At 41.4% G+C, this 25,254-nt stretch overlaps 1 protein-coding gene across 1 annotated transcript in view; it reads right to left on the bottom strand.

Moving 5' to 3' along the window:
* Positions 1-12,462: 12,462 nt before the first annotated feature.
* The window catches only part of LOC134081944 (NACHT, LRR and PYD domains-containing protein 3-like), a 56,558-nt gene continuing 43,766 nt past the window's right edge, over positions 12,463-25,254 (bottom strand). The window contains exons 9-11 of the mRNA XM_062537596.1: positions 19,535-19,708; positions 15,414-15,460; positions 12,463-13,058 (exon numbers count right to left, since the gene is read on the bottom strand). Of these exons, the coding sequence (XP_062393580.1) occupies positions 12,496-13,058; positions 15,414-15,460; positions 19,535-19,708 (784 nt within the window). The 3' untranslated portion in view covers positions 12,463-12,495. The remainder of the gene's footprint in view (positions 13,059-15,413; positions 15,461-19,534; positions 19,709-25,254) is intronic.

The following is a 25,254-nucleotide window of genomic DNA, read 5'->3' as shown; positions in this document are numbered from 1 at the left end:
CTCCTAACCAGAAATTGTTAGCTGGGTCGTTTCTCCCCCAAATAGCTCACGGTTGGAATAAAAAAGACGCCAAAAATAGCGTCTTGCACACAAAGTTAACAACCGCTTTTGATATAGACAACAACGAGGTAAAGTTTTACTTTTTTGGATGGGGAATCATGATTATTTCTGTTACATAGCGGGAGTAGGTGTGTCAGACCAACTGAATGCAAATTTACGTATGCACCCACGTGTGAGAGCTTCCTTGTCTCGGCACGCAACGTCATTAAGAAAGCGCTTGCCTCCGCAAAGATGCACGAAGTATGACTATATATATCTTCATTCTGTCTTTAAACCAAATTAGTTGAAAACACCTTCGAAATATGTCCCCTTCACTTCCAATCAACTACTACAGTAGGCTATTCATCAAACGTCAGTCAAAAAAAGATGCAAACAACGATTTTGTAATTAATTATAAGGCCACCATAATTTAAATGATATCTAAATGGTATTGGGCAGACATTCTGTTGTGTTTTGCGAGTAAATGCAAGTAGCAAATAGTATATAAATGGAATACAGCTCTTTCAAAAATCGCATGCAGGTCTGATTTGAATGACAGCTAGCTGAACCAATCAGATAATGTAATTACCATTAGAATTAACTTATCTTGGCTGTTAGCCTGGTCGGGAGCAGGCTAGCTTCAGAGAATAAATTCCCATGGCAACTTATGTAGCATCTCTTTTGTGAAACCGAGTCAAGGGTAAGTTCATCCAGGATAACCAAAAAATCCCGGTTTAATCCCTTATCTAGGTTTTGTGAAATTCAGTACGATTAGAGGTGAGATGCAATGCTGAAACTCAGATGAAATATAAAGATGCAATGAATTGGAGATGTTCTGTTTCTGATTTCAGTGCACGTGTGAGTTCGGTGTGTCTGCTGACTGTCTGTTCCCCCAGCTTGGCTTTTCTTGTGACAAAAGGCACAAAAGGCATTTCCTGTTTATCTGTGATTCTCTAGGTCAGGGGTCGGCAATAGGCGGCCCGCGGGCCAGATGCGGCCCGCAAGCAAAGAACATCTGGCCCGCGAGATCTTTTGAACCAGAGAATGAAAAAAAAAACACTTTTTAAAAATCGGACTGCCAGTCTCAAACATGCTCTTTATTTTGAAACGTAACTTTCCAGAACAGAAGAATTTCAATCAATCTAAATGCTTAGCTATTTGTTTCATCTGAATACGAGTGAAGAAGCACGCAGCGAGGTGCAGCGTGACCGCACAACATGCAAAAACAAATGAAGGCGACAGCGCTGGTTCTCAAATTCCAAGCTAGTCCCTAAAACGCTTGTTGTCATTCAAACAACGGACATAAGCTTATGGTGATAATTAAAACACGACTTCTTTTAAACAGGCCTGACATCAAACAGGCAATTTACGCACATAGAACTGTGAAAAGTAAAACACGAGTTTCAAACGCGTGCGTGTTAGGAACGCAACCTTTAAATCAGAGAGGGTTAAAGCGGAGCATGCTTAGTTTCGTGGTGCCGTCTTGTACTCTTTGCATGCAGAGACACCTAGTTGTTACAAATCAGGCATGTGGGCTTTGCATTAATAAAATTAGGGAAGATGAAGGCATAGTTCTCTGTCCATTCATCATTAAAGATCCTGTTTTCGCTGTTAACTTGTCTCTTCAGATTTTTTGATAGTGCCATTTTTTTACAGCTAACAGCAACGCGTGGAAATGTTTTTCTGGTGTTTTCAGGCTATAGCGCCCCCAATGACCAGTCGACAAATTTAACCTACATCAGCCTGCTTGAATGTCTCTGCTCTGACATTTCAAGAGCGCCTATCATTTTTACCTCCTCCGATATTAATTAATTAAATTAGCAATTGTTTTGGTTGTGAACTTGTGGCCCGCTATGTAATGGCTTGGCAAATATCTGTCCCGAGGCCAAACTTAATTGCCGACCCCTGCTCTAGGTCTTAGCTGCACCCACGGCTCTGGGTTGTGGCTCAGATCTAATTTGAATGCAGAAACCTATGAAGGTACATGTATATTTGGTGCAAAAGTCACGAGCACATTTAACTGCAGATTTCCCATGCCCACACTAAAGTCACAAATGTGTAACCGTAAATTTGAAGTTGTACATGCTTTTTTATACCTATATATATATATATATATATATATAACACAAAACAGGGGCTACGGGTTCACAAATCCGTATTACAGGTACACAAATGCTATCCTGTGCATCACACCTTCCTGGCCTCATGCCCTCAAGACTTTTGCCCTCAATACACAATGAATGGAGCTGAAGTTGCGAAAGTTGTGCATAGTGCACAGGGAAATGTCAGTGTCTGATATGAGTTGGAAGTCAACCGTCACAATTTCTGAGTTTGCAGTCAACCAGCAAAACACCGAAAGGGGCTGGAATCTCTCTCTCTCTCTCTGCTAGTGTGTTTGGTCTTGGCCAACTAGATCTGCTTCAGCTGATGCTGTACAAAGCTGCTGCTGTGGCTGTGGCTGCCATTGATCTTGTTAGTGTGCTTTTTGTCTTGAACAACTAGATCTGCTTCAGCTGATGCTGTACAAAGCTGCTGTTCTGGCTGCCATTGATGGTGTTAGTGTGCTTTTTGTCTTGAACAACTAGATCTGCTTCAGCTGATGCTGTACAAAGCTGCTGTGGCTGTGGCTGCCATTGATTGTGTTAGTGTGCTTTTTGTCTTGAACAACTAGATCTGCTTCAGCTGATGCTGTACAAAGCTGCTGTGGCTGTGGCTGCCATTGATTGTGTTAGTGTGCTTTTTGTCTTGAACAACTAGATCTGCTTCAGCTGATGCTGTACAAAGCTGCTGTTCTGGCTGCTATTGATTGTGTTAGTGTGCTTTTTGTCTTGAACAACTAGATCTGCTTCAGCTGATGCTGTACAAAGCTGCTGTTCTGGCTGCTATTGATTGTGTTAGTGTGCTTTTTGTCTTGAACAACTAGATCTGCTTCAGCTGATGCTGTACAAAGCTGCTGTTCTGGCTGCCATTGATCGTGTTAGTGTGCTTTTTGTCTTGAACAACTAGATCTGCTTCAGCTGATGCTGTCAGATGAACAGCAGCACATCAAAGCATGAGTGGACAGACCAGCGCCACGCTGTGGTCATGCTCACACACGCGCACTCGCACACATAAATACAAGCACACTCACTCACACATATATTTGATAGATTTGTATACAATTTCAACAACAGTGTCCAAATATCCAAAGATAAAAAAATATTATACAATAATATATACAGTATACAGTATGAACAAATATCTTTACAACAGATAGTGATAAGTGTTATACAATGTATTTTCCAGTCCATATATGGTTTCATACATACAAAACAATAACAAATAGATACAACAGATTTCAGATATTTATAGAACTGGTATATTTGCACATGTTTGAGAGTGACTGAACCTCTTCTCTCTTTGTGTGTGTGTGTGTGTGTGTGTGTGTGTGTGCGTGTGCGTGTGCATGTTTGGTGTGTGTGTGTGTGTGGACTGATCCTCTTCTGTGTGAGTGTAAGGTGTTTGGTGCGTGTGTGCGTGTGTATGCCATGTTCATGTCATGACCTTCTGGACCCATCCAGTTCAGGGCCGTTCAGGGCCTCTTTCTCACACACACACACACACACACACACACACACACCTGTTACTTAGTTTTTGCCTTCTTGGTAGTATGTTGCTGTGTAGTGGGGTGTAACAGCGCAACCCACGATCGCAAGAGGAAAAGAATCGCTAATACTATATTTCTGCTTCTTGTCTTCTGCATCTGAATGAATGGATATTGCGTTCGGTGCGCTACCAACATGGCGGCAATATTCCTAGAATGCAAGGCGTGTGCCCGAGTCCTATTTGGTCGGCGGCCGCACCCCCTCGCCGACCAAACAAATATTACGCTAGCCACACAATAATAATATTCAGTCATACACCAACCAACGTCCGTAGCGTGAACAGTCCATTCGGGGGGGCGTGGCAGAGCAGTGTAGTTTCCGTAGCCACCGGCACGCTTCTGTAGTCCTTATGACCGTTCCGCTGCACACCCATCCCCGGCCGGGAGAAGACAGGCACCCAGTCCACTCGCCCAGCACTCAATGTCAGACTGATACTCCTCCAAACACTCTCTCTGATGGCCGCTGTATTCCGTTGGATCCGGCCCCTGTCCCTCACACGCATGCAGTTTGCCAGGGCCGGCCCTAGCCAATTTGCCGCCCTAGGCAAGATATTAGGTAGCGCCCCCTTGCATCACAGTAAATTACACTGCTAGTGTACATACACTCACAAGACACTGAGCTTTGTCTTGAACATTCTCGTATGAAAATAAAGCAAAAGCACATTCAAACTACTTAGAAAGCCTTAAAGAAACAAATACAACAAATAGTGAACTGAACATATGAAAAACAATATACATAGCTTAGAGGGGTTACCAGTGGGGTGTCCTACGAAGCAAGTTAGACAAATCTAGGTTATCTAGACATATCGAGGCTGCACAAAGCCTCAACTCGGGTATTAAGTTAAGTGATCCTACGACAGCAGGTATGTGATAAATTTGTCAAACTAGGCTTTCAGCTCAGATCTGTGCGCGTTCTCGTGGTTGGGGTGATTTTGACCAATCGGGAAACGTGGAGACGCACAAGACAGCCTAGGTTTAAAAACGATTACTTCCGCATTTATGAGCGGTAGCGAAATCTAGGGTGGTCTTTTTTAGTGTCTAACCTATAACATCAAAAAGTCGATGGTCATCAGATATTGTATGGCATGCATGTCCATAGTAGTGACATATTTGCACGCACAACATAGTTAAAAGCGCCTTCGAGATTCAAAATGTTTGCAGAGGCGGCGCTGGACCTGTTCAAAGCATGACAGATTAGCACACGTGAGATAACTTCGTTTTTCAAGATAATGGATTGGTTAGAATTGGTCAGAGGGCGGTGATATTTCACGATTTGAGCTATAACTAAGCACATACCCCGCTCCCGACCAGGTTTGGTTGCGAGTATAAGATACCATGGTGATACAGCGACGCTAAAACAAATCCACTTTCGTATGACAGCATACCCTGGTTTTGAGCGCAACATACCTCGCTAAGCCACTAATCGAGCTTCGTAGGACACCCCACTGGTTGTCATCTTTGGGGGCAACAAAAAAATGGGTGCAAAGGGTATCATATTGTCAATTATTATTAGTCTGTTTGATGCTCATTGAGCTCAATGCACATCAAACAGGCTAATAGGCCTACTGGAAAAAGCACCATGCCATTCTCTACCTATGGTGAAGGGTATGTGGTGATGTGGGGCTATTTTAATTCCAAAGGCCAAGGGAACTTTATCAGGATGCATAATATCCTGGATCCATGAAATAGCTGGCCTTTAAAAATATAAATCTGCCTGCCCCTATGTTAACCCTATGTGTTAAATGTCCATAGGGTTACATAGGGGGTCAAATACTTCCTTCCCTTAGCATTTAAGGAAAACATGTATTTATTTACGATACATTCTTCAATCACAAAGAAAACGATTTTATATTCCTGTTTTAGCATGGTATCAAATACATATGCTCCTCACTGTATATATAACGCACAAAACTTTGTTAAGCCAGCTCCATACATAACAATAGCTGCCACGTGCTCTCCCCGTCCTCCATTTAAACTAAGGGCAAATCCATTAATTCGTGCCCAAAACGAATGAATGGGTTGGGAGCGTCGCCTGGCTGTGTCAGCAGACTGCAATACAGTCGGTCTCAAGGGGTTAAATAGCGCACATTACTTGAATTTTAAACCAGCTCTTCTCTTACCAGTAGCCTATCCTATTTCCATACTTTAATAATCAGATGTTATGCTCATTTTTGTAGGCTATACCTCACCGGCAAGCATGCACGCAAATGCTGGTTTTGCATCTACAATAGGCTAATTGGCCAGGCTATACTGTATATAATAGGCTTAGGACTGTATTTTGCCTTCGTGCAACTTTAGTTGTGTTCAATCTAAATTATTGTCAGTAAGGATAGGTCATATTACCAAATGGCGAACCTCAAAAATTATTTAGGATATAAAGCTGTGTCCATTATGCACTACAGCTGCGCCGATGATCACCATGAAAACTTGCAATGTCTACACAGAACTGCTTTCACTTCCCCTAGCCGCGTAAGCCTAATGATAGCCTAATAGTTATGACATTAATAGCCTATTAATGACCTTATGTCGGAATGGCACGTTGTTTGAAAAAAAAGAGTGAAATACCGCCGAGTGGGGATATGTCGGAATGAACGGCGGATACCAGCTGGGTTGTAAAACATTTCGAAAACTCTGCAACTGCGATCTGAGATGCCGAGCGTCATGTCTCTTTTCTCCGCTTGTCACCAGCGCGGTGTCTTCGGGTTTTATTGTGTTTTTCTGGCATGAGCCGAACCTGCATGTTATTAGGGCGGTCTTATGTTGCCCCCTTGCCGTTGCAGTTTTAATTACAGTGCATGCAAATGCACTGTTCTGTTCTTCCTAGGCATCTTCTTCTTATTATTATTATTCTCCTAACCAGGTCCTAATCAGCTTCAACCGTTTAACGTAGAAACTTGGTTCAAACTTTGTTTCCCCATTGACTTTTCATAGACCTCTGAAGCTGCCCTGTTGGCCATATAAGGAGATCCGGGAGTTAATTGAAGCCAACTGCCCATATATGGCAAGCTTTTTTGTAGGCGAACTTCAGAGGTCTATCGCACTGCACTGCTGATTAAGCTGATTTGCACCTGTGTCAAGAGGCAGCTGCTCAAGGCCCTATCAAGTTTAATTGACAGCCAGTTAAATTGAACCTGCATTATCAGCTCTCTCTGTCTACCCATTCACTCATACACACACACACACACACACACACACACACACACACACACACACACACACACACACACACACACACCTGACTGCAGCACTTCATATACCACACTTCTCCATGCACTCCACAACATTCTCACCTTAACCCAACTCTCCCATTTCACTGCATCATAGAAAGCCATGCTCCTTACATCCACTTACATCCACTCACACACGCACGCACGCACACTCACACGCACTCACACTCAGAGGTGGAAAAGTCAAGCTTCAGAGAGTAAAAGTCCAATCACGTATTGGTTCTATCTGTGCACTTAAACACAGGTGATCTCACCAATTAGCTGCTCTGCCTGGCTGAAGAGTTACTACTGAGAATCAGCTGGTTGGTTGGACTTTTCCACCTCTGCCCCTAAGCCACATACATACAACACACTGCCCCCCCCCCCTTCCCTCACCTTCCTCTGTCCACAACTGTTTGTAAATTTAAGTTTGTTTCACATTTTATCTTATGTCTTGCTTTTGCATGCACTGGTAATTTCCTCGAAATTACGTTTTCTAGTTACAAATGCTGAACCTTCGGGATTCCCGATGTGCGGCAAAGAAAGGAGCATTCTCAACCCGTACCATCTGTAGATGGCAAGGTGATGGAAATGTTGATGTGAATGCAAATTTCTGTAGAAGCCTTTTTGCTGTAAATATAATGATTCCCTATTCATCCAGGTGACACTTGTAGTGTTTCATGGTACCTCTCATAGATCTCTGAAGTTCGCCTACAAATAGGATCCAAAGCTGCCATCTTTGCCCATTTAAGGAGTTCCGGGTGTTAATTGAAGCTAACTGCCTATGGCAAGTTGCATTGTAAGCTAGCTCTGGGGTAGCAAAGATCAAAGTGTGTCATCTTCACCTACCGAAGATCACAGTATCCACTTGAAGGCAGAGGACAAAACCTTGTAGTGCAAAACGTCTGCATTTCCAGTTTCTTTGTCCCTGTGAGAGTTTAGCAGGTGCAAAAATTCTAAATCCCCATGTTTTTTTCCCAAACAAAAATCTGAAGATCTCCTTATTTAGACAAAGATGGTGTTTTTTTTTTGTAGGCGAACTTTAGAGGTCTATTGCAGGGCATAACATAAAAACCCACCCCACACTGCCTACACCTGTAGCCTATTTTGTCTGACGGCAGCTTTTAGATCTGTCACGCATGCCTGCCGAGTGGAGAGAATTCGCATGGCTCCATCTATTCTCATTCTCGTTGCGACATGTAGTAGAAATATTTTAGAATTCACTTTAGACATGAACGTCATCAGCTTCTGACCAAACCAAAACTTGTCAACTACCCTTGTGACCTTTTGAACATATGTCTATGCTGCTACAGTAGGCTATAGCCCAAAACTTGTCTGATTATTTTGTTGTGGACCACACGTAGATAATGATAGAGTGGCATTGTTTTTGTTTCGGTCTTCTAGCCACTGATTGAGTATACCCTGATCGCGTCCAAGTTTACTTTTAGTACTAATCTTTTCTTTTTCCCTTCAAAAGCTTTTTGAGAATTGTAACTACACTACATCTTTTGTTTTATAGTTTAGAGTTTAAATACTCATACTCAGAGCCATTTAATGTCAATTGCTTTATGACTGTCATGTTTACCCTAAATTAGAGAATGATAACAATAGTTTTAACATGGAACATATTTTTTTTTAGAGAGAGAAAATAGGTGAATAGCACCAGAGCAATGCACAACACATTCATTTTATTCAACAAACACATAACACATTGACTAAAGATTTCTATTTCCCATAGACATCTATTCCATCTTTTCTATTGTATTGCCTGACATTTTCTATGTTCAGTGTTATGTGTTGCAACTAAAGCCTACCTTACATTGCCAGACTTTGCAAAGATTTGGAAAAGATTTTTGAAAGACTACAGTCTCAGACCCTCTCACATCTAAAGACAATTCATTGAGTTTTTAGTCACAGACTAGTCACAGGCCAGTCTCAGATTAGGATTTTGCAAAGACTGTGGTCACTATTTACAAGACTGCTGCTAGATTCCTTCAAATTATTTCCATCGTGCAATAGGCTATACGTCATCATCAACAGGAACTCACATGATAGGCTACTCATATCAAAGTATTTTTTTTCGCGTTTCTGCAGCATTGTTTGATAGTGTGACATCACTAACAGATATAGAGTTGTTCTGTCACGTAGAATAGCCCACTAATAAATTATAAGAAATTAAATAACAAATAATCATACAGGCTACAGCTGTCGCCTATTTTGCCCCTTCCGTTTTCGTGTTCGTCGACCGAGGTCACTATTGGTTTTTAATGTTCACGTCACTATTTGCATGAGCCACGACTGAAAAGACTTACGATAATATCAAACATGTTTGATATTGTCGTAACGGCAAAACTAGAAAAAGACTGACTCCGACGGACTTAAAACCGCTAAGATTGGCACCTTACACTAAACGATTTAGATGACGGGAGCGCGCCGAGATTCTAGTACAACTGGCAAGATTTCCGCCCGATTTTGGAAAAGTAGTCGGCGACTGTTAAAACAGACCAAAATCGTGCAATGTAAGCCAGCCTTAACATGATACGTTTGTCTTGTCTTGTTGTCTTGTCATTTTTCTTGTCAATATGGGCCAAGGGTGTGTGAATGTGTGAGTGTTTGTGCAGAACATGTGTATGTGGAAACTTGGTTTAAAATAGTAATACACAGTTTTGTACTAAAGGGAATTTTTCAATTAGGCTACCGTGGGTACAGTTTGATATGGGTAACACAGATTTAATTTCTTTAGTGATCTACAATCACGTTTTTTGTTTTGTTTTTCTATAATGGGTTTGAATACTATTTTTTATAAATCTCTGCCATGTCAAAGCAGGTTTTGTTGTTGATTTGTATCTTTATTGATGAACTAATGCTTAATGCAATCAGGACTGACAATTGTTTTTTGTTTTTTTTCACACTTGTCCCGTTTGCCTTTCCTTTCATGTGTCCTTGTCATCTTGACCAGGGCAAGCCCCTTTTAACTGCTGATTTATTTTACTTTCATTGGAAAACAATTGAACAGTTCAGTGTTATGTCATTTCTTTGATTGTTGTTTTGTGATTATTTTTCATTTACAAGCTGATGGTAGGATATTTAATGTCTACAACCAGAACCTCCCAATGTTTCTTTCACACAATGACATTGTCATATACTTGCTTGTTTTGTTATCAATTCAGAGGCAGATCTGGCGGACAAGAGTGTGCCGCAGATCCGAAGGGGGATGGTTGATAATTGATAACAATGACGTGTTTAGATTGCCTGTTGAATTAGTTTTGAGGACTTGGGCTCCTCAAGGAGTGTTGCTTCACAAGATAATATGGATGAGATGTTTTAACTTAATGAGATGCTTACACTATTACTGCCATCACTAGAAATGTTACCACTATCACAGGGAGTGTTTTCATTATTACCATTTAATTTAAATGAACTAAGTAATACTATTATGTCCTGAGGCATGACAAACCTCATGACGCACATCCCACCTCCTCCGCTGTCCCCTCAAGGTTGATAGAGAAGTACGATGGTGAAAGACACAGCTTATCAAAAGGGGGACAGCACAAAACCCTTGATCCCAAACAACACCCTGAAGACCCCATCACACTTCACCGTATCCTTGGGAGAGCTGTAACACATTTGGAAGTTCTGTTTACCTCTCCACAAAGGATCTTGGACACAACATCACAAGAAAGATTGGATTACTTTACAGTAGTGGACTTGCTGTGGGTAGAATAACCCCAAACAGCAAGGATCCGGATAGCCAGGTGGTCTACCCTGGTTTTCAGACAAATACACTGATTTGACACATACACATTCCACATGTATGCACCACACGAAGAGGAAGAGACAAACACAATGTTTCCACATACACCTATACACGTTCTCCACATTTACAGTATGCACCACACGAAAAGGAGGAGACAACTTGCTACGGTTGGCGTTGCCCAACAACACACCCAGAGACAACACACCCAGTTGACCCAAGTGCTTGAGTGCTCGTGAAAGACTTGAGTTGAAAACTGGAATCAAGGAAGATGGCGCGGGCCATGAAACCATGAACCACCAACGACCGTGAGGATCACAGAAAGAGACTTTTGAATTAACTGTCACACTGCAGATTCATAAAGGATCGCAACATTGCATAAACATTTCAACATCAAGGCTACACGTTCACATTGTGCACTCATATGGCTCAAGTTTAGCTGGAACAACGCTACGAGTTTGTCTTTTTGTTTATTTTAGCTGTGGCCTGGGACAAATTCTTAACAGAAGAACTACCGAAGACAATTTAGGGTTTAGATTTTTGATTTTCTATAACTGAGCAACAATTCTGACAATTGCCAGTGATTTTGTAGTGTACAAATGCATCATCTGTCCTAGTCGATATCTGTGGAACAAACAGCTAGTGTTACACGCTGGAGCAGTGCTCACAGAAAACAACAGCAAGTCTGTATACCACTCTCAAATGTTTAGAATATTATTTTCATTATTGTGCTTCATGCAACCTGCATTTGATTTACGTATTGTGTGAAAGTGTTAAACTTTCAAATGGGGGAAATGTAGTAGAAATATTTTATAATTCACTTTAGACATGAACGTCATCAGCTTCTGACCAAACCAAAACTTGTCTACTACCCTTGTGACCTTTTGAACATATGTCTTATGATGCAACTGCCTTGTGATCATGTGACTGATCATTGTTGATGAGGCCTTTCTTCTTGATTCAATCAAGAGGAGGCAAGGCCTTTAAATGCAGAGAGACCACACAGCTCAGGAGACCTCAGTAGTGCCATCGCCTTAAGCGGTGTGTTACGCTGGGTCTCCGGCCGTAGTCTTGAACTGTTGTTAGCTAATAAATGCCTTACCATGCTTTATAATCTCTGAAACTGCCTTTGTCTGCTTGATACTGAATTTTCATACTTCAGCGACACTGCTTCTTCGTTCCCCCAAGCTCTCCTATGCACACGTCGACCTCGTCTAACACATCTATTGATATTAGACAAAGGCTCCACCACGTTACCGTCCTCGCGATTATGGAGAGGCACTATCGCAACTTTCGTTTTCCACACAACCAACACGTCTGATGAGGATCTGCTAACTTCTCCATGAACACCTCGACCCTGTGAAGCACTGTTCCTAACACTGACATTGGGCAAAGGATCCACGTTTGTGCTTGGTGCACCATTGCTAGGCAGGGATGCATCACTAAACAAATCACTGTCATCTTCTTAAGGCAGATATTCCCCTTCAGAATCAGGGTCAGCGAACAGAAGACACTTCATTCCTGGTAAACTTTTTTGATGCCATTAGACGAAAATCGAATGCTAATACTCCTTGAAGTTCACAATACCGCTCTGTTCCAATGGCTAACACACACACTAGCTCAGCTGATATTTCTCACTGATTTAAAGCACCCTTGCATGACATAATTCTGACATAATTCTGAGTTGGATATGTAGTATGACATGTCTGCCAACTAGTGGCAGGGAGTATGAATGAAATTTGACACCCTATTTGATCAAATCGGCCGTTTTATTCAATACCACATCTTGTTGACTTAACTCGACCGTGGCACCTGCAGGGACACTGAGGAGCAAGAACAAACCCTGAGCCCTCTCATGTGATCTGGCGCAAGGACGCTGAGACATCATCCTTAACCCAAAACCCTGGACAGAGGGGCTCAGTAAATGTGGAGTGGAACGTGTGCAGGTGGATGAGTGTATCAGAGCAGATGCGGTAGAAGGACAAAGTGCCGGCCGGCCAGTCCAGATACACTCCTACTGTATTGGGGCCATAGGGTTCAGGTATGAAAGTGTGCTCATTATTGTGTGCAGCATGGTAACCGGCTTCTTGGACTCGTGTTGGACTGCCACAATTTCTCCACACACTCCAGGACTTAGCATTTTCTCCCATTACAGCATCCTTCCCTTTCCTCTTGATGCTTTTATAGGCCACAGCTATATAAACAGTAACATGCCAATATATACCGTCCGTCCAGTCAACCTCCCAGTAGCAGCGTCCGGTCAGACCCTCTCTACACAAAACCTGATGTCCATCAAATCTCTCCGGGTGGTCACGATACGGCTGTTCCTCATCCACACTTGCCACCTTTCTGTTATCCTCAGAGAGAGAGAGATTTCTGCCTGCTGTGTTTGGGTCCAGTGTGAGCTCACAGGCATCTGCAGAAAAGAGGAGAGAGAGCAGCAACCTCATCAGAATAAGGGAAGTGACACATACACACACATATATAAACACACAATCATACACACCACACACACACACACATATATACATACTAGTGGTGGGCCGTTATCGGCGTAAACGTGCTGCGTTAACGCGCAACTCTTATCGGGCGATACAAAAAATATCGGCGTTAATCTATTCTCAAAGTTGGGCTCCGAGCTGGGTCTATCCAACGCAAGCTATGATCACTTTCACTTGTTATTTTAGTGCGAACGGCAAATGTTTAAGAGTGCGCCTGAAAAAAGTCTAGGTCGCACTGGTGCACCTGACGCTGCTCGGCTGCTTTTGTTCACAAGTTCACAAGCATGACACGGAAAAGCGCAAATAGCCATTCTCAGCTCCCACGGCAGGCAGTCTGCGTGTTTCTCTCAGTGCGGCCTGTTAATACATATCCTTCCCATGTTTTTACGCGCACGCTACGCCTGAAATGGGCGCAAAATGTTAACACATCTGTCCCCAAAAGTCCTAAAAGCAGCCCAGCATCCTAACAGGGGTGCACAGAGTATCCTTTAAACACCTGTGTATTAGTAGCTTAACGAGAACAGCCACACCCACGCCAGCAATTACCTGCAAGGAGGGAAAAGACACAGAGCATGCAAGCAGGAAGAACGGCCTGCAGTCTGCAGCCATCACACCCCCCACCTTAAAAAAATTGGCCCCCAGTTTAACCCAATAAATATGAAAATAGTACCAAATTATAATATGCAACATATTCTCGACCAAAAAACGATGTTCTCATAAGCAACCCCGTTAAATGTACCTCTCTAAATACCCATTCCCCATTTTACCAGAATTCATCTCACACCAGATTCACCAGCTCCACACTCCAGCAATCGGGATCCTACGAAAGCAACATTAAGGAGTTGGAAGCAAGTAAGTAGGAGAAGAGACATGGTGGGAAAAGAGAATAAATAACAAGGCAGTTGCAGTAACAGGAGAAGCATCAGGCCCAGTTTTCCACGACTTTATAGAGAACAGGACACTCCCCCTTCCAATTTCATACGTTCAATCAACTTAATTGAAACAGTTTCCAAAGACTTTCTGCCTCCATCTATTGTGCATATTTTATTTTTGTTCCATTGCAATTCATTTTTCCCACATTTACTGCGATACCATAAGCTTTTCCAGCATAACCTGATAACTAAAATGTGCTTGTTTCACCACATATACATCATGCTCTTGCAGTAACCTCCAGTGATTGCCTTCTCCTACACGCACCTAACAACTCCACTGATAGTCGCAACAATATCATCAACCGATGATATGGTCCAGATAATTCCAAATACCAACGATCCCAAATTTTTACAAATACCAACGAATCCAAATGTTTAACAGCGTATCCAAATTGACCACGGGCCAATACAAGATATTACCAAAGCTGCGCAACGATAACTACCAGCAGGCAGCATCCCCACGCAGGACACAGGTCAATAACTTATAACTCCCCGTCTAGACTATTCAAAAACCCAAACTTAATTAACTAATCCCCTAACGTCTTCATGTCACTCCCAATTGGACTGAGTTTTTTGATAGACCCAGATACCGATAGCTAAAGATCAAGCCATTTCCCTAACCTCGAGCAGCGGCGGTGCCTCAGCCCAGGAGTAAGCACAAAAACGATAAAACCACCCTCGGCGACCCTACAACCTAACCGGGGAGACTAAGGAACAGACATTCTTGAGCTGTTCTTCCTGCTTGCATGCTCTGTGTCTTTCCCTCCTTGCAGGTGATTGCTGGCGTGGCCGTTCTCGTTAAGCTACTAATACACAGTTGTATAAAGGATACTCCCTGCACCCCTGTTAGGAGGCTGGGCTGCTTTTAGGACTTTTGGAGAGCTGCCGTCGTGTCTTTTGCTTTTGCACCCATAGATTCACATCTCAGCACACATTCGCTACATGCACCTTTGCCGACATACTGATACTCATTACTGACAAGGATGTTTCTATTTATTTATTTATTTAATAAATAAGTTAAATGCCGGTCCTCTTTTGGCTTGTCCTCCTTTGTTTTATTATGGCCAGGCCGTAACACACACACACACATCATGCTAACACAAACAAACACACACACTACTCACCATGCCAACACAGACAGACAGACACACACAAACACACCTACTCACCCTACAAAAAACAAACGCACACAGGACACACACAGAACCACACACTACACCACAACACACACACACACACACACACACACACACACACAACACAACATCCAAGCACGCACGTTAAATGCTAAAGCGATTGTGAATGATCACAAATGATGAATAAACAATAAAAACTTACATTTCAGCAAACGTGATCTTGCTACGCTTACAGAAGCATGGTCAGTTCTGTCAGAAAAACAAAATGTCACACACATGCATCATTTGACAGGTTTGGTCAAGACTGCTGTTTTTCTGTTTGTGCCACCTGTGAAAAGTAAGGTGATTTATCATTCCACTGCTAGTCTTTTACCATATATGTTTCCCCTGATATAAAGTAATGAAGTAACTCTCTTTCCAACTCTCTTCATTGCATACAAAGATGACGCCACAATCTAGTTCTCAGAGAGAGACAATCATGAAGTTAACAGCCTCAACACTGTCTGTCCTGTATTTAGATTAGAGTTAGTGACCAACCTGAGTACTACCTCTGAATAACAAATACACTTTCCAACAGTGACATTTTTTAATGCATGATCAAGGACCACCAACAACACCTTCACAGCCCACCTTTGGGCCATTGACCACATATTTTGGAACCCTGAATTAATGATTGTTGTACTACTTTCTTAGTTTCATGACAGTGATAATAGGCCTATGTATATTCAACTAAAAGTCCCAATAACTGCCACGGAATTCTAAAACACTGTACCCCCCACTACTGCCAGAGATCCTGAATTTCTTGAATTTCCCCTTGGGGATCAATAAAGTATCTATCTATCTATCATCTATCGATCCATTCTAAATCCCCAACAAATCTGCTTGATATTTTTAAACTGTGTACAAAGTACTTGTTTTTTTATTTTACACTAAAAAGGTTGTTACACCACTGCCTCTATTTTGTGTATGTGATTGTGGACATTACAAACCAATTACCCAATTCAATTTGTAATGAATTATTACTTCAAAAACACACACAATGGATAATATTCTCTCCACAAACATGATGCTTGTCAACTTTCCTGTATCTCCTATTTGTGCAATGTATATGCATATATCTCTTACTCTTGCAGCTCATGTGTATATAAATGAGTGTGTGCATATAATGTCAACAAGCAGGAAGATAATGAAGAGCAGCAGTTGTAGGCTACTCAAACTAGGCTTACTTGTGCACATAGGCTATGGAAGATTTATCAAATCTAACAAGTAGGAAAGTTTTAGAGGATGGCGTGAAAGTGAAAGTCGACGTTTGAAAGGCCAACGAAAGTTAAGGTTGCTTTTGATGTAGTACAAAGATGCAAAACTGGTGGTCTAATTAGCAATTCTGTTGTCTTTGAATGATTATCTTATAGATGCATTTAACAGCAAACTGCATAGAGTGGGTAGTTGACATCTGGCCAAGAAAAAGTGCTTTTTTTGGAAAACATAATTTTTAAAGAAAAAATACAAATATTTATGTAGTATAGAAACTGTAGTTTCTGAAAATAATAGTGGTCACTCATTTTGTCAATGACCTCACATATTTTTTTCCACGTTTACACTCATCTGCACTGTGAATGTGTCCTATGGTGTGACATTTAAAAAGTACTAAGAAATTATATTGAATAACATAAAAAAATACATGAAACAGAATTGTTCACATTATTAAATCATTATTTTCTCAAAATTTCATTTTCACCATGAATAGATGAACTTGATTGACTTTTTCCTATGAATGTCAATACATTTTTTTCTGCCAACCTTACAAAACTGTTTGAAATTGTACCTATCTAAAAGGAGCTATTATTGGAGCTCCCCTCATGCCAAACCTGGCTTTTTTTAAAGTACGTTTTGAAATTAAGGATGTTTTTCTGTTGTTTTATGTTTGTCACACTATAGGACAAAATCTCTGTTCCATATAGTCTTGTGTGCATGTGTAGCAGGCTGCAGCTGTCTGACCCACCCCTCCCAAGTGGGCGCCTAACGTGCTGTGCTGTGAATGGCTCTGGTTAACTAACTGCGAGCCAACCGTGATTTTCAAGCCCCTTTATCAACCGGGACTTTTCTTTTGACAAGCGACGTCACCGGCACAGAACGCTTGTCATTGTTTACATGTCCAGTTACCCGATGTCTTCCTGGTTATCCGTTCCACCGTACCACCGCAGGTATGAACAGCTGTTTCTCTTTCCACTCGTGTGACTTCATAACTTAGGCTTATAGGGAATGTTTCCATGTTTTAGAATCCCCGGTGCTGCAGCAGCCCTTGCACAAGTTGAGTGTGGGCCCTCATCCAACATCAGTGTGTGACCTCACAAATGCGCGTCAAAAATGCCCATAAACACATACCTAAACTTTGTCGAAAGCCTTCCCAGAAGAGTTGAAGCTGTTATAGCTGCAAAGGGTGGACGGATGTCATATGCAGACGGACGTTATATGCAGTGTAATGCTAGTTGAATCGTTTTGTTTACTCATGGCAACAGTTGATATGGACGGAAAACTTATGCTTTTAGCCTTCTTCCATCTGAAAGACGCAATGACACTCCGGTTCGTAGGAAAAAACAACTATTTTTTTGGTTCAACTTCCGAACCAAGGTGACACGTTCCGAACCAACTTTTGTTTGGTGAAAAGGCGACGAACGGTTCAAATGTTGGTTCGCGAACGGGAAAGGAGCTGGTTCTCTGTCGATGGAAACGGCCTGTTGAGCCCCTCCAGTTTAAACGTGCTACAGGTACATGTAGTTACTGACTGCATCTGACAGGACAAAACTCTTCAGACCAAAACAATCTTTTATTTAGCACGTACTGATGAAAAAACACCCTTCAACGAAAAGAAACCATGGATTTATCAATTGTCTCTTTTCGACTGCCAAACTAGTCCGACTCTACACGGTACGGTACAGCGCGGCTCTACACGGCACAGCAGGGTACCAGTACTATTTGCCTTTCCACCTAAACCGTGACCTGGAAGTGGGTGGAGTCGGCGGGGTTCCCACTGACGTGACGTCAGTTTCAGGCCACTAGAAGTTGTCACGCCACAGTCAGTAAAAAGTGAACACAACTGTGGAAACTTTCTCTCTTAATAATCAGTAACAGCATACAAACACAATTGTGATTACAATGTTACTGTCTAAAATCATCCATGATACCAATGAATCATTATATAGGACACTGGCATACTATGGCAATACAGCAATGTGCTACCAGGTCACTAACAGTTGAGGGACTTCGCTTAAACTGAATATACTGTTGCAAGTTCACTTCAGTATAAACTACCCACTTTAACTAACGTCACTATAATGTTATTCAGGTAATTGTCACTTCAGAGACATTACACTTCTCCGTTTAAAATGTTACCTTCGCTAGAAGGCTAGCTAGCTCGCTAGTAACCAGACAGTAACTGGCAGCAGCATTGTCTGATATTAAGTTATTAACAAATTTCTTAACAATCTTAACAAATCCATGCGCTGACAATTACACTAGGCGACCATGTTAGGACACCGCACACCGTCGGTTTAGACGTTAAAATGATCGACCATCTGTGTAACAAACTGCGTCCAGCTAGGTCTCGTTATAACTGCAGTTCAAATGGCATGCTAATCGCGATTAGCATTTTGCTAGTTGGTTTTAACTTTGCAGAGCTGTTTTAATACTGATTGCAAGGCAGTGAAAGGTAGACTAATTAAATGCATGGACCTAGCAGAACGAGTGGAGAGTGTGTTACTATTATCGTTTATCGCAACTCATCGCGCTAGCAAGTTAAGCAGTGCATAGATAAAACTGGTGGTGGCACTGGTCAAGATCCTGGGCCTTCATTGCGTGCATGACGTGATTTATCTGACCAATCCGTGGACATCACTGTTCACGTGACATTTTAGTATCGACTAGTCCCGAGTAGACCCACCTCTGAAACAGCTACGAGTAGGTACTAAAAATAGTAACTGCTCCACCCGCTAATCCGCAGTCAAAATGCTCCCAAACAGGATAGAGTCGTACCGAGCCGTACCGTACCGTTACGAAAATGCCCAGTGGAAAGACGCTTAATGTTGTTAGCGTTCATGTGGGTAATACTCCCTCTGAACATTCATCAGGCCTAGATCTATGAATGGACGGAAAAGACCTATATTTGCATTATTGGATGCGGAATCATATAAAGATAGTGTTAAGCAGGTATTACAATGCACATCTGAAAATGGGCCACTACACTCAGTATGAAGAAACAACTATGGTCTCCATAATGGAGACACTTTCTAAATGTGCAACACTGGTGTTTCTTTCTGAGCATACTTGAGTATCTCCAGTTTACAGGCAGGATCATCCAGTCTAGCAGATAACAGCTTCAGTCCTGATTCTCCAGGACTATTGCAGCTCAGGTCCAGTTCTTTTAGATGGGAGGGGTTTGAAGTCAGAGCTGAAGCCAGAAAACCACAACCCTTCTCTGTGATGAGACAATCAGAGAGCCTGAGAGAGAGAGAGAGAGAGAGAGAGAGAGAAGATCAGTTTAAATGATGACAATTATATGAAATATGGATGAGATTGAAATAGTATATGTAAATATATACACCAATTTTCTTTGTGATTGAAGAATGTGTTGTAAATAAATAAGTGTTCTTAAATGCTGGGGTGAAGGAAGTATTTGACCCCTATGCTAAATTCCCATAGGAGCAGGAGGATTTTTATTATGTTTTTAAGAGAAAGGTGTCTTTCGGTTAACGTTCGGTTTTACTTGCGCAGATGCGCACGTTGATTCAGCGCTCATAGCCCACAGAGAAAGGCAAGCATATGCAACAGAACAAAGGTGCATGTCCAGCATCATGGGTCTGGTGAATATAGCCTACCGAATGCAGATGGCTAAAAGCTTACGCTTACGCTGAAAGGTAAACTATGCAACATTTTTCAGTTAATCAATTAGTTTCATACATACAGACGGCATCTCGTCATAATCGTGGTTACCGCCCCCAGTTACCGTGTTAACCATGGCTGAAACACCCCCCGTGGAAAACATTTGTGTTCTACTAGCAAGTTAGCCCATTGACTTTCATGTGTGATGTTAGCATGTTTTCCTCCACAGAGGGGGCGGCTACCTTCTAACCGTCTGTATCTATACTGTTATATGATTAAATGAGTCACCAGTTGAACAATGTTTTTTTAGGCCGCCCTAGTGGTCTGTAGTGGTAGAACCACGCTTGCCATTTCAGGAGCCTTTGGGCACGCACCCATGGTCCAGGAAGTCTCATGTGAAGTCTCGATCATGCTCATGACAAGGCAGACTGACCGATTGAGGAGTTTTGTAAAATATACACGCTAAAGCTGTAGGGGAAGCTCTGCAGAGAAATATGCAAGCATAAAACGAGCGAAAACTAAAAACGAAAGCGATACGGGCGATGAAATCACCAATCCTGCATAGTTTCCCTTTAACACTAGAAGCGCCAAGCGCCAGTCATTTGACCGCTGAGACTTATTGGTTTGACCTAGATATACCTAGAACTGCCGGGCTGCGGTCAAAAGACTGATGATGAGTGATTACAAAAAAAAAAAAATCTTTTCACTCGATTAAATTCCAGGACCCTACGTTCACAACTTTTCCTAAATGCGCGTGTTTTATAACCGAGTAATTTTACATGATCAAAAGCACACCGGTACAAGCTAGTTTAGAGCTATTTTGCTCTTACTTATGTGACAACACTGCCAGTCTCACGTTCGGCCATGTTTTTTCAGGCTGCTGTTCTCTTTTTTCACAGCAGATAACGCAAGGGCTCCCGTCAGACGGGCATGAGAATAATATTTGACCATAAAACATATAGTTTATATATGTGCAACATGTATTATACAGTGTCCTCCAAAATGATTGGAACACATGCTTAAAGTTAAATATAAAATCCATTTTTGGAAATTGATCTTAATGCCTTAAATGAAACAATGAGGAAATATTCAAACTTTAATGACATCAATTTTCTTTGTGAATGAATAATGTATTGTAAATAAATAATTGTTTTCCTTAAAATATGGGGGGTCATAAGTATTGGAACGCCCATGATTTTTATTTTTATTTTTAAAGGCCAGTTATTTAATGGATCCAGGACACTATGCACCCTGATAAAATCCCCTTTGCCTTTGGAATTAAAATAACCCCACATCAACACTATACCTTCACCATACAAAGAGTTTGGCATGCATAATGTCAGTTATTAGCTGCTAGCTAATTAGCTGGTTTGAGCTCAATGAGAATGGTGAAGGTATAGTGTTGATGTGGGGTTATTTTAAATCCAAAGGCCAAGGTGATTTTATCAGGGTGCATAGTGTCCTGGATCCATTAAATAACTGCCCTTTAAAAATAAAAATAAAAATCCTCTATGGGAATTTAACATGGGCATTCTAGTTTTTCCATCAGATTTTTCCTCAAGAATTTCGGTGTACTTGGCAGCATCCATTTTCCCTTCTATCCTGACCAATTGCCCAGTCTCCGCTGAAGAGAAACATCCACACAACATAATGTTCCCTCCACCATGCTTCATAGTAGGTATGGTGCGTTTTGGGTGGTGTACTGTGTTTGGTTTTCGCCTGCTACCATATGGAAAAAGCTTTTATGGTCAGATGAGACTAAGATTTAACTTTTTGGAGACTAAGATTGAACTTTTTGGACTGAGCTCCAGGTGCTAACCAAACACAGTATACACACCCAAACACACTCAAAACACACCATACCTACTGCGAAGCATGGTGGGGGTAACATTATGTTGTGGGGATGTTTCTCTTCAGTGGGGACTGGGCAATTGGTCAGGATAGAAGGGAAAATGGATGCTGCCAAGCACACCCAAATTCTTGAGGAAAACCTGCATCCCTCGGCTAGACAGCTGAAGATGGGCAGGTCATTTAGCCTGACGACGTCATACTCAATTCTTATCAGAATATGAGTCTGAAACTGCTCCATTCAGCTGCGATTCTGGGGCGTGATTCAACCGATACAGTGCGGGGGGGATAGCTCTGCACTCATTGGATAGACCAAACCAAACAGAACAAGTTATTGGCTGTCAGTATCTGCGAAATCTAAGACAGAAATATGTAGCAGGGTAGGCTATGGAAAACATCCTCCTTCGTTTTTAAAAATAATTCCTTCAAACTGTATGCCATGAACAGCTGGAGAAGTGTGTCGTTAACCCAACGAGCAAACAGACATTTTTAAACAAACGGGAACAACATCACCCAAACATGCTGTTTTAACTGGGTGAAAGTGAAACTGAAGTTTTCCCACATATCCTCGTTGGTCTAAGTGTTCAGAAATAGTTGTGCGAATCTGTGATAAAACCTCCGTTTCAATAGCTAAGATAAACGAAAGGCCAAACTGCATGAACAAATTATGCATTCATAGCCAGAGCGTTTCTGTTGCAATCAAAATCAACCTAAGCCAACACGGTCTCACACCCAACTCGTTGAACGAGGACGCATGCAGCCGTGAACGTCACTGCTGTTCATCTGTCAATCATCACGTAAAGCCCGCCCTGTGAAATGTGATTGGTCCGAACAGATCTGTATCTCGAATAGTAGCAGCTGAACGGGGCAGTGCCAGACCAAAGTTCCCTGCAGAAATAGAATGGAGGCGGGGCTAAACTTCGGTCTGGCATCCAGGCTACAGGTCATTCGCCTTCCAACACGACAATGATCCTAAGCATATATACTGCCAAAAGAACAAAGCAGTGGCTTAAGGATAGGATGGGGAATATCCTTGAGTGGCAAAGTCAGAGCCCTGACTTAAATCCTTTTAACAATTCTGCACGGAGGATTGGGCAAATATTCCCCAATCTAGGTGTGCAAAGCTATAATAGAGATATCCAAACAGATTGATGGCTGTAATGAAAGCAAAAGGAAGCTCTACATGTATTAAGTCAGGGGTATGATGACTTTTCCAACCCTGTTATTCTAGTTTTAAATTTTTTATCAATTTTCAGAACTGCTGACTTTTTTTTCATTATTTTGATGAAAAACAGCTAAATTTATTAATAAAACTGGAATTTTTGCTTTTTTAAATGAGTTTTGATTTCAGGCTGTAAGACAAAAAAGTTACTATTTCAAAAGGGTATGATGACTTTCTATAGGCACTGCAGCTATAGATTGACATGGTGCTTTTTCCAGTAGGCCTATTAGCCTCAGATGCTCAATGAGCATCAAACAGGCTAATGATTGATTTTTACTCCTAATTAAGGCATTAAGATCAATTGTCAAATGATGATTTTATATTCCTCTTTTTAGGCACATGTCACTTGAACTTTTGGTATACTTGAGGTGGAACTCTCCGGTGTATTCATTTGATCGGTTGGGTGTCACCAGTTTATATGTTATGTGTCACTGTAGTTGTGTAGCCATAGTCTTTGTCGTGGCTTGAGAAGACATCCCCGTAGCTCTTCAACAGTGCACTAAGCTTTACATGCTGTGCCGAGTTAAGCTCTTCTGCAGCTACCTGTACTGAAAGAGACATACTTTGGTGTCCGTCTTCGGTAGTGTGAACACTGTTCAACATGCAATACACCACACACTACATGAAAAGTGGGATTTTCGTCAGTATGTGACACTGTAGATTGTTGTGAAAGCTCAGGTTTACGGCTGTTTACAGCAATTTGCAGGCAATGCAGAAAACTGCTTTGAATTGCTGGAAATTGATGAGGGCCTTGCTTGGCAGTCATCCCCCCAAGACCCCCTCCTTCTAATTCTAGGGAAGGCTATACAAATGCAAATCAGGGTTGCAGGGGGAGTTTTATCCCAGGTGACATTTTTCTAACAGGTAAGATCTCTGGTACAAATTGATCAGGCTAATTAGACCTTTACATGTTAGCTTGAATCTATTTATTTAATGAAAGTATGCTAGATTAATTACTGTGTACGTCATTAGCAATGGCAAATGTTAGGCCAATGTAAAAAAGATACACAAAATGAGAATCAGCTTTGTTGGCCAGGTTGGTGTAAACAAACAAGGGATTTGACTCAGGTTACCATACTAAGAGATTGGCATGGTTTTATTTCAGTTAGCCTATTAGCTGGTTTGAATTGCATTAAGCTCAATGAGAATGAAATGGTATGGTATAGTGTTGATGTGGTAGGGTTATTTTAATTCCAAAGGCCAAGGGGACTTTATCAGGGTGCATAGTGTCCTGGATCCATGAAATAACTGGCCTTTAAAAAATAAAAATCCTCTATGGGAATTTAACATGGGCGTTCCAATACTTAGGCTATGACCCCTGTATTTTAAGGACAAGTACACTTTAGGCATTTTCCTTTCATAATTGATTTAAACCTGGCAAACGTTTAGCGCCAGGGTTTTAAAAAAATGGTAACACTTTTTAAAAAAAATAAATAAATAAAATTGGTAACACTTTGAGGTAAGAGTACATGAATTAGCATTAATTCATGCATGAATGAATGCATGAATCATGCATTAATTCATCCCTGAATATATCATGAATCATTATGACTTAACATGAATTCACTGATTGTCATTAATTAATTCATGCATAAACAACTCATCATCTTAAGCATTAAGTACGGTTGGCACATCATCATGAATCCTGCTTAATCAAGCATGATCATGATGACTTTTTGTCGGACAAAATCGTGGACACCACTGTCATGGGGAAAAAAGAAAAGTAATTGCACATGAATTCATGTTAACTAAATGCTATGAATTATCATGAGTTAATTCATTAACTCATGCATTAATTATACATGAAAATATGTTGAACATTATTTGATCAGTTTTACTTTCTTTTTTGTCATTTCACCCACACACAAAATGAACAGGAAAACAGTGAAATGTAAACCAACAATAGTAAACTATTAGGCTACTATTCGTAGTCACAAACCCTGAAATAGGCTAAAAAGTAACCTGGTCAAATCAGTTACAATCGCGGGGACTTTGTAGTTCTTCAGCTGCCTGTCCCACGTCCATTACGGACACCATCATCACGATTATCATTGGCATCTCCAGTTACGTTGGGCAGAAGGTCAAAATAAACATA

Source organism: Sardina pilchardus, chromosome 1, assembly GCF_963854185.1.
Source record: "Sardina pilchardus chromosome 1, fSarPil1.1, whole genome shotgun sequence".
NCBI lineage: Eukaryota > Metazoa > Chordata > Actinopteri > Clupeiformes > Clupeidae > Sardina > Sardina pilchardus.
This window is presented reverse-complemented; position numbering and strand designations above follow the sequence as displayed.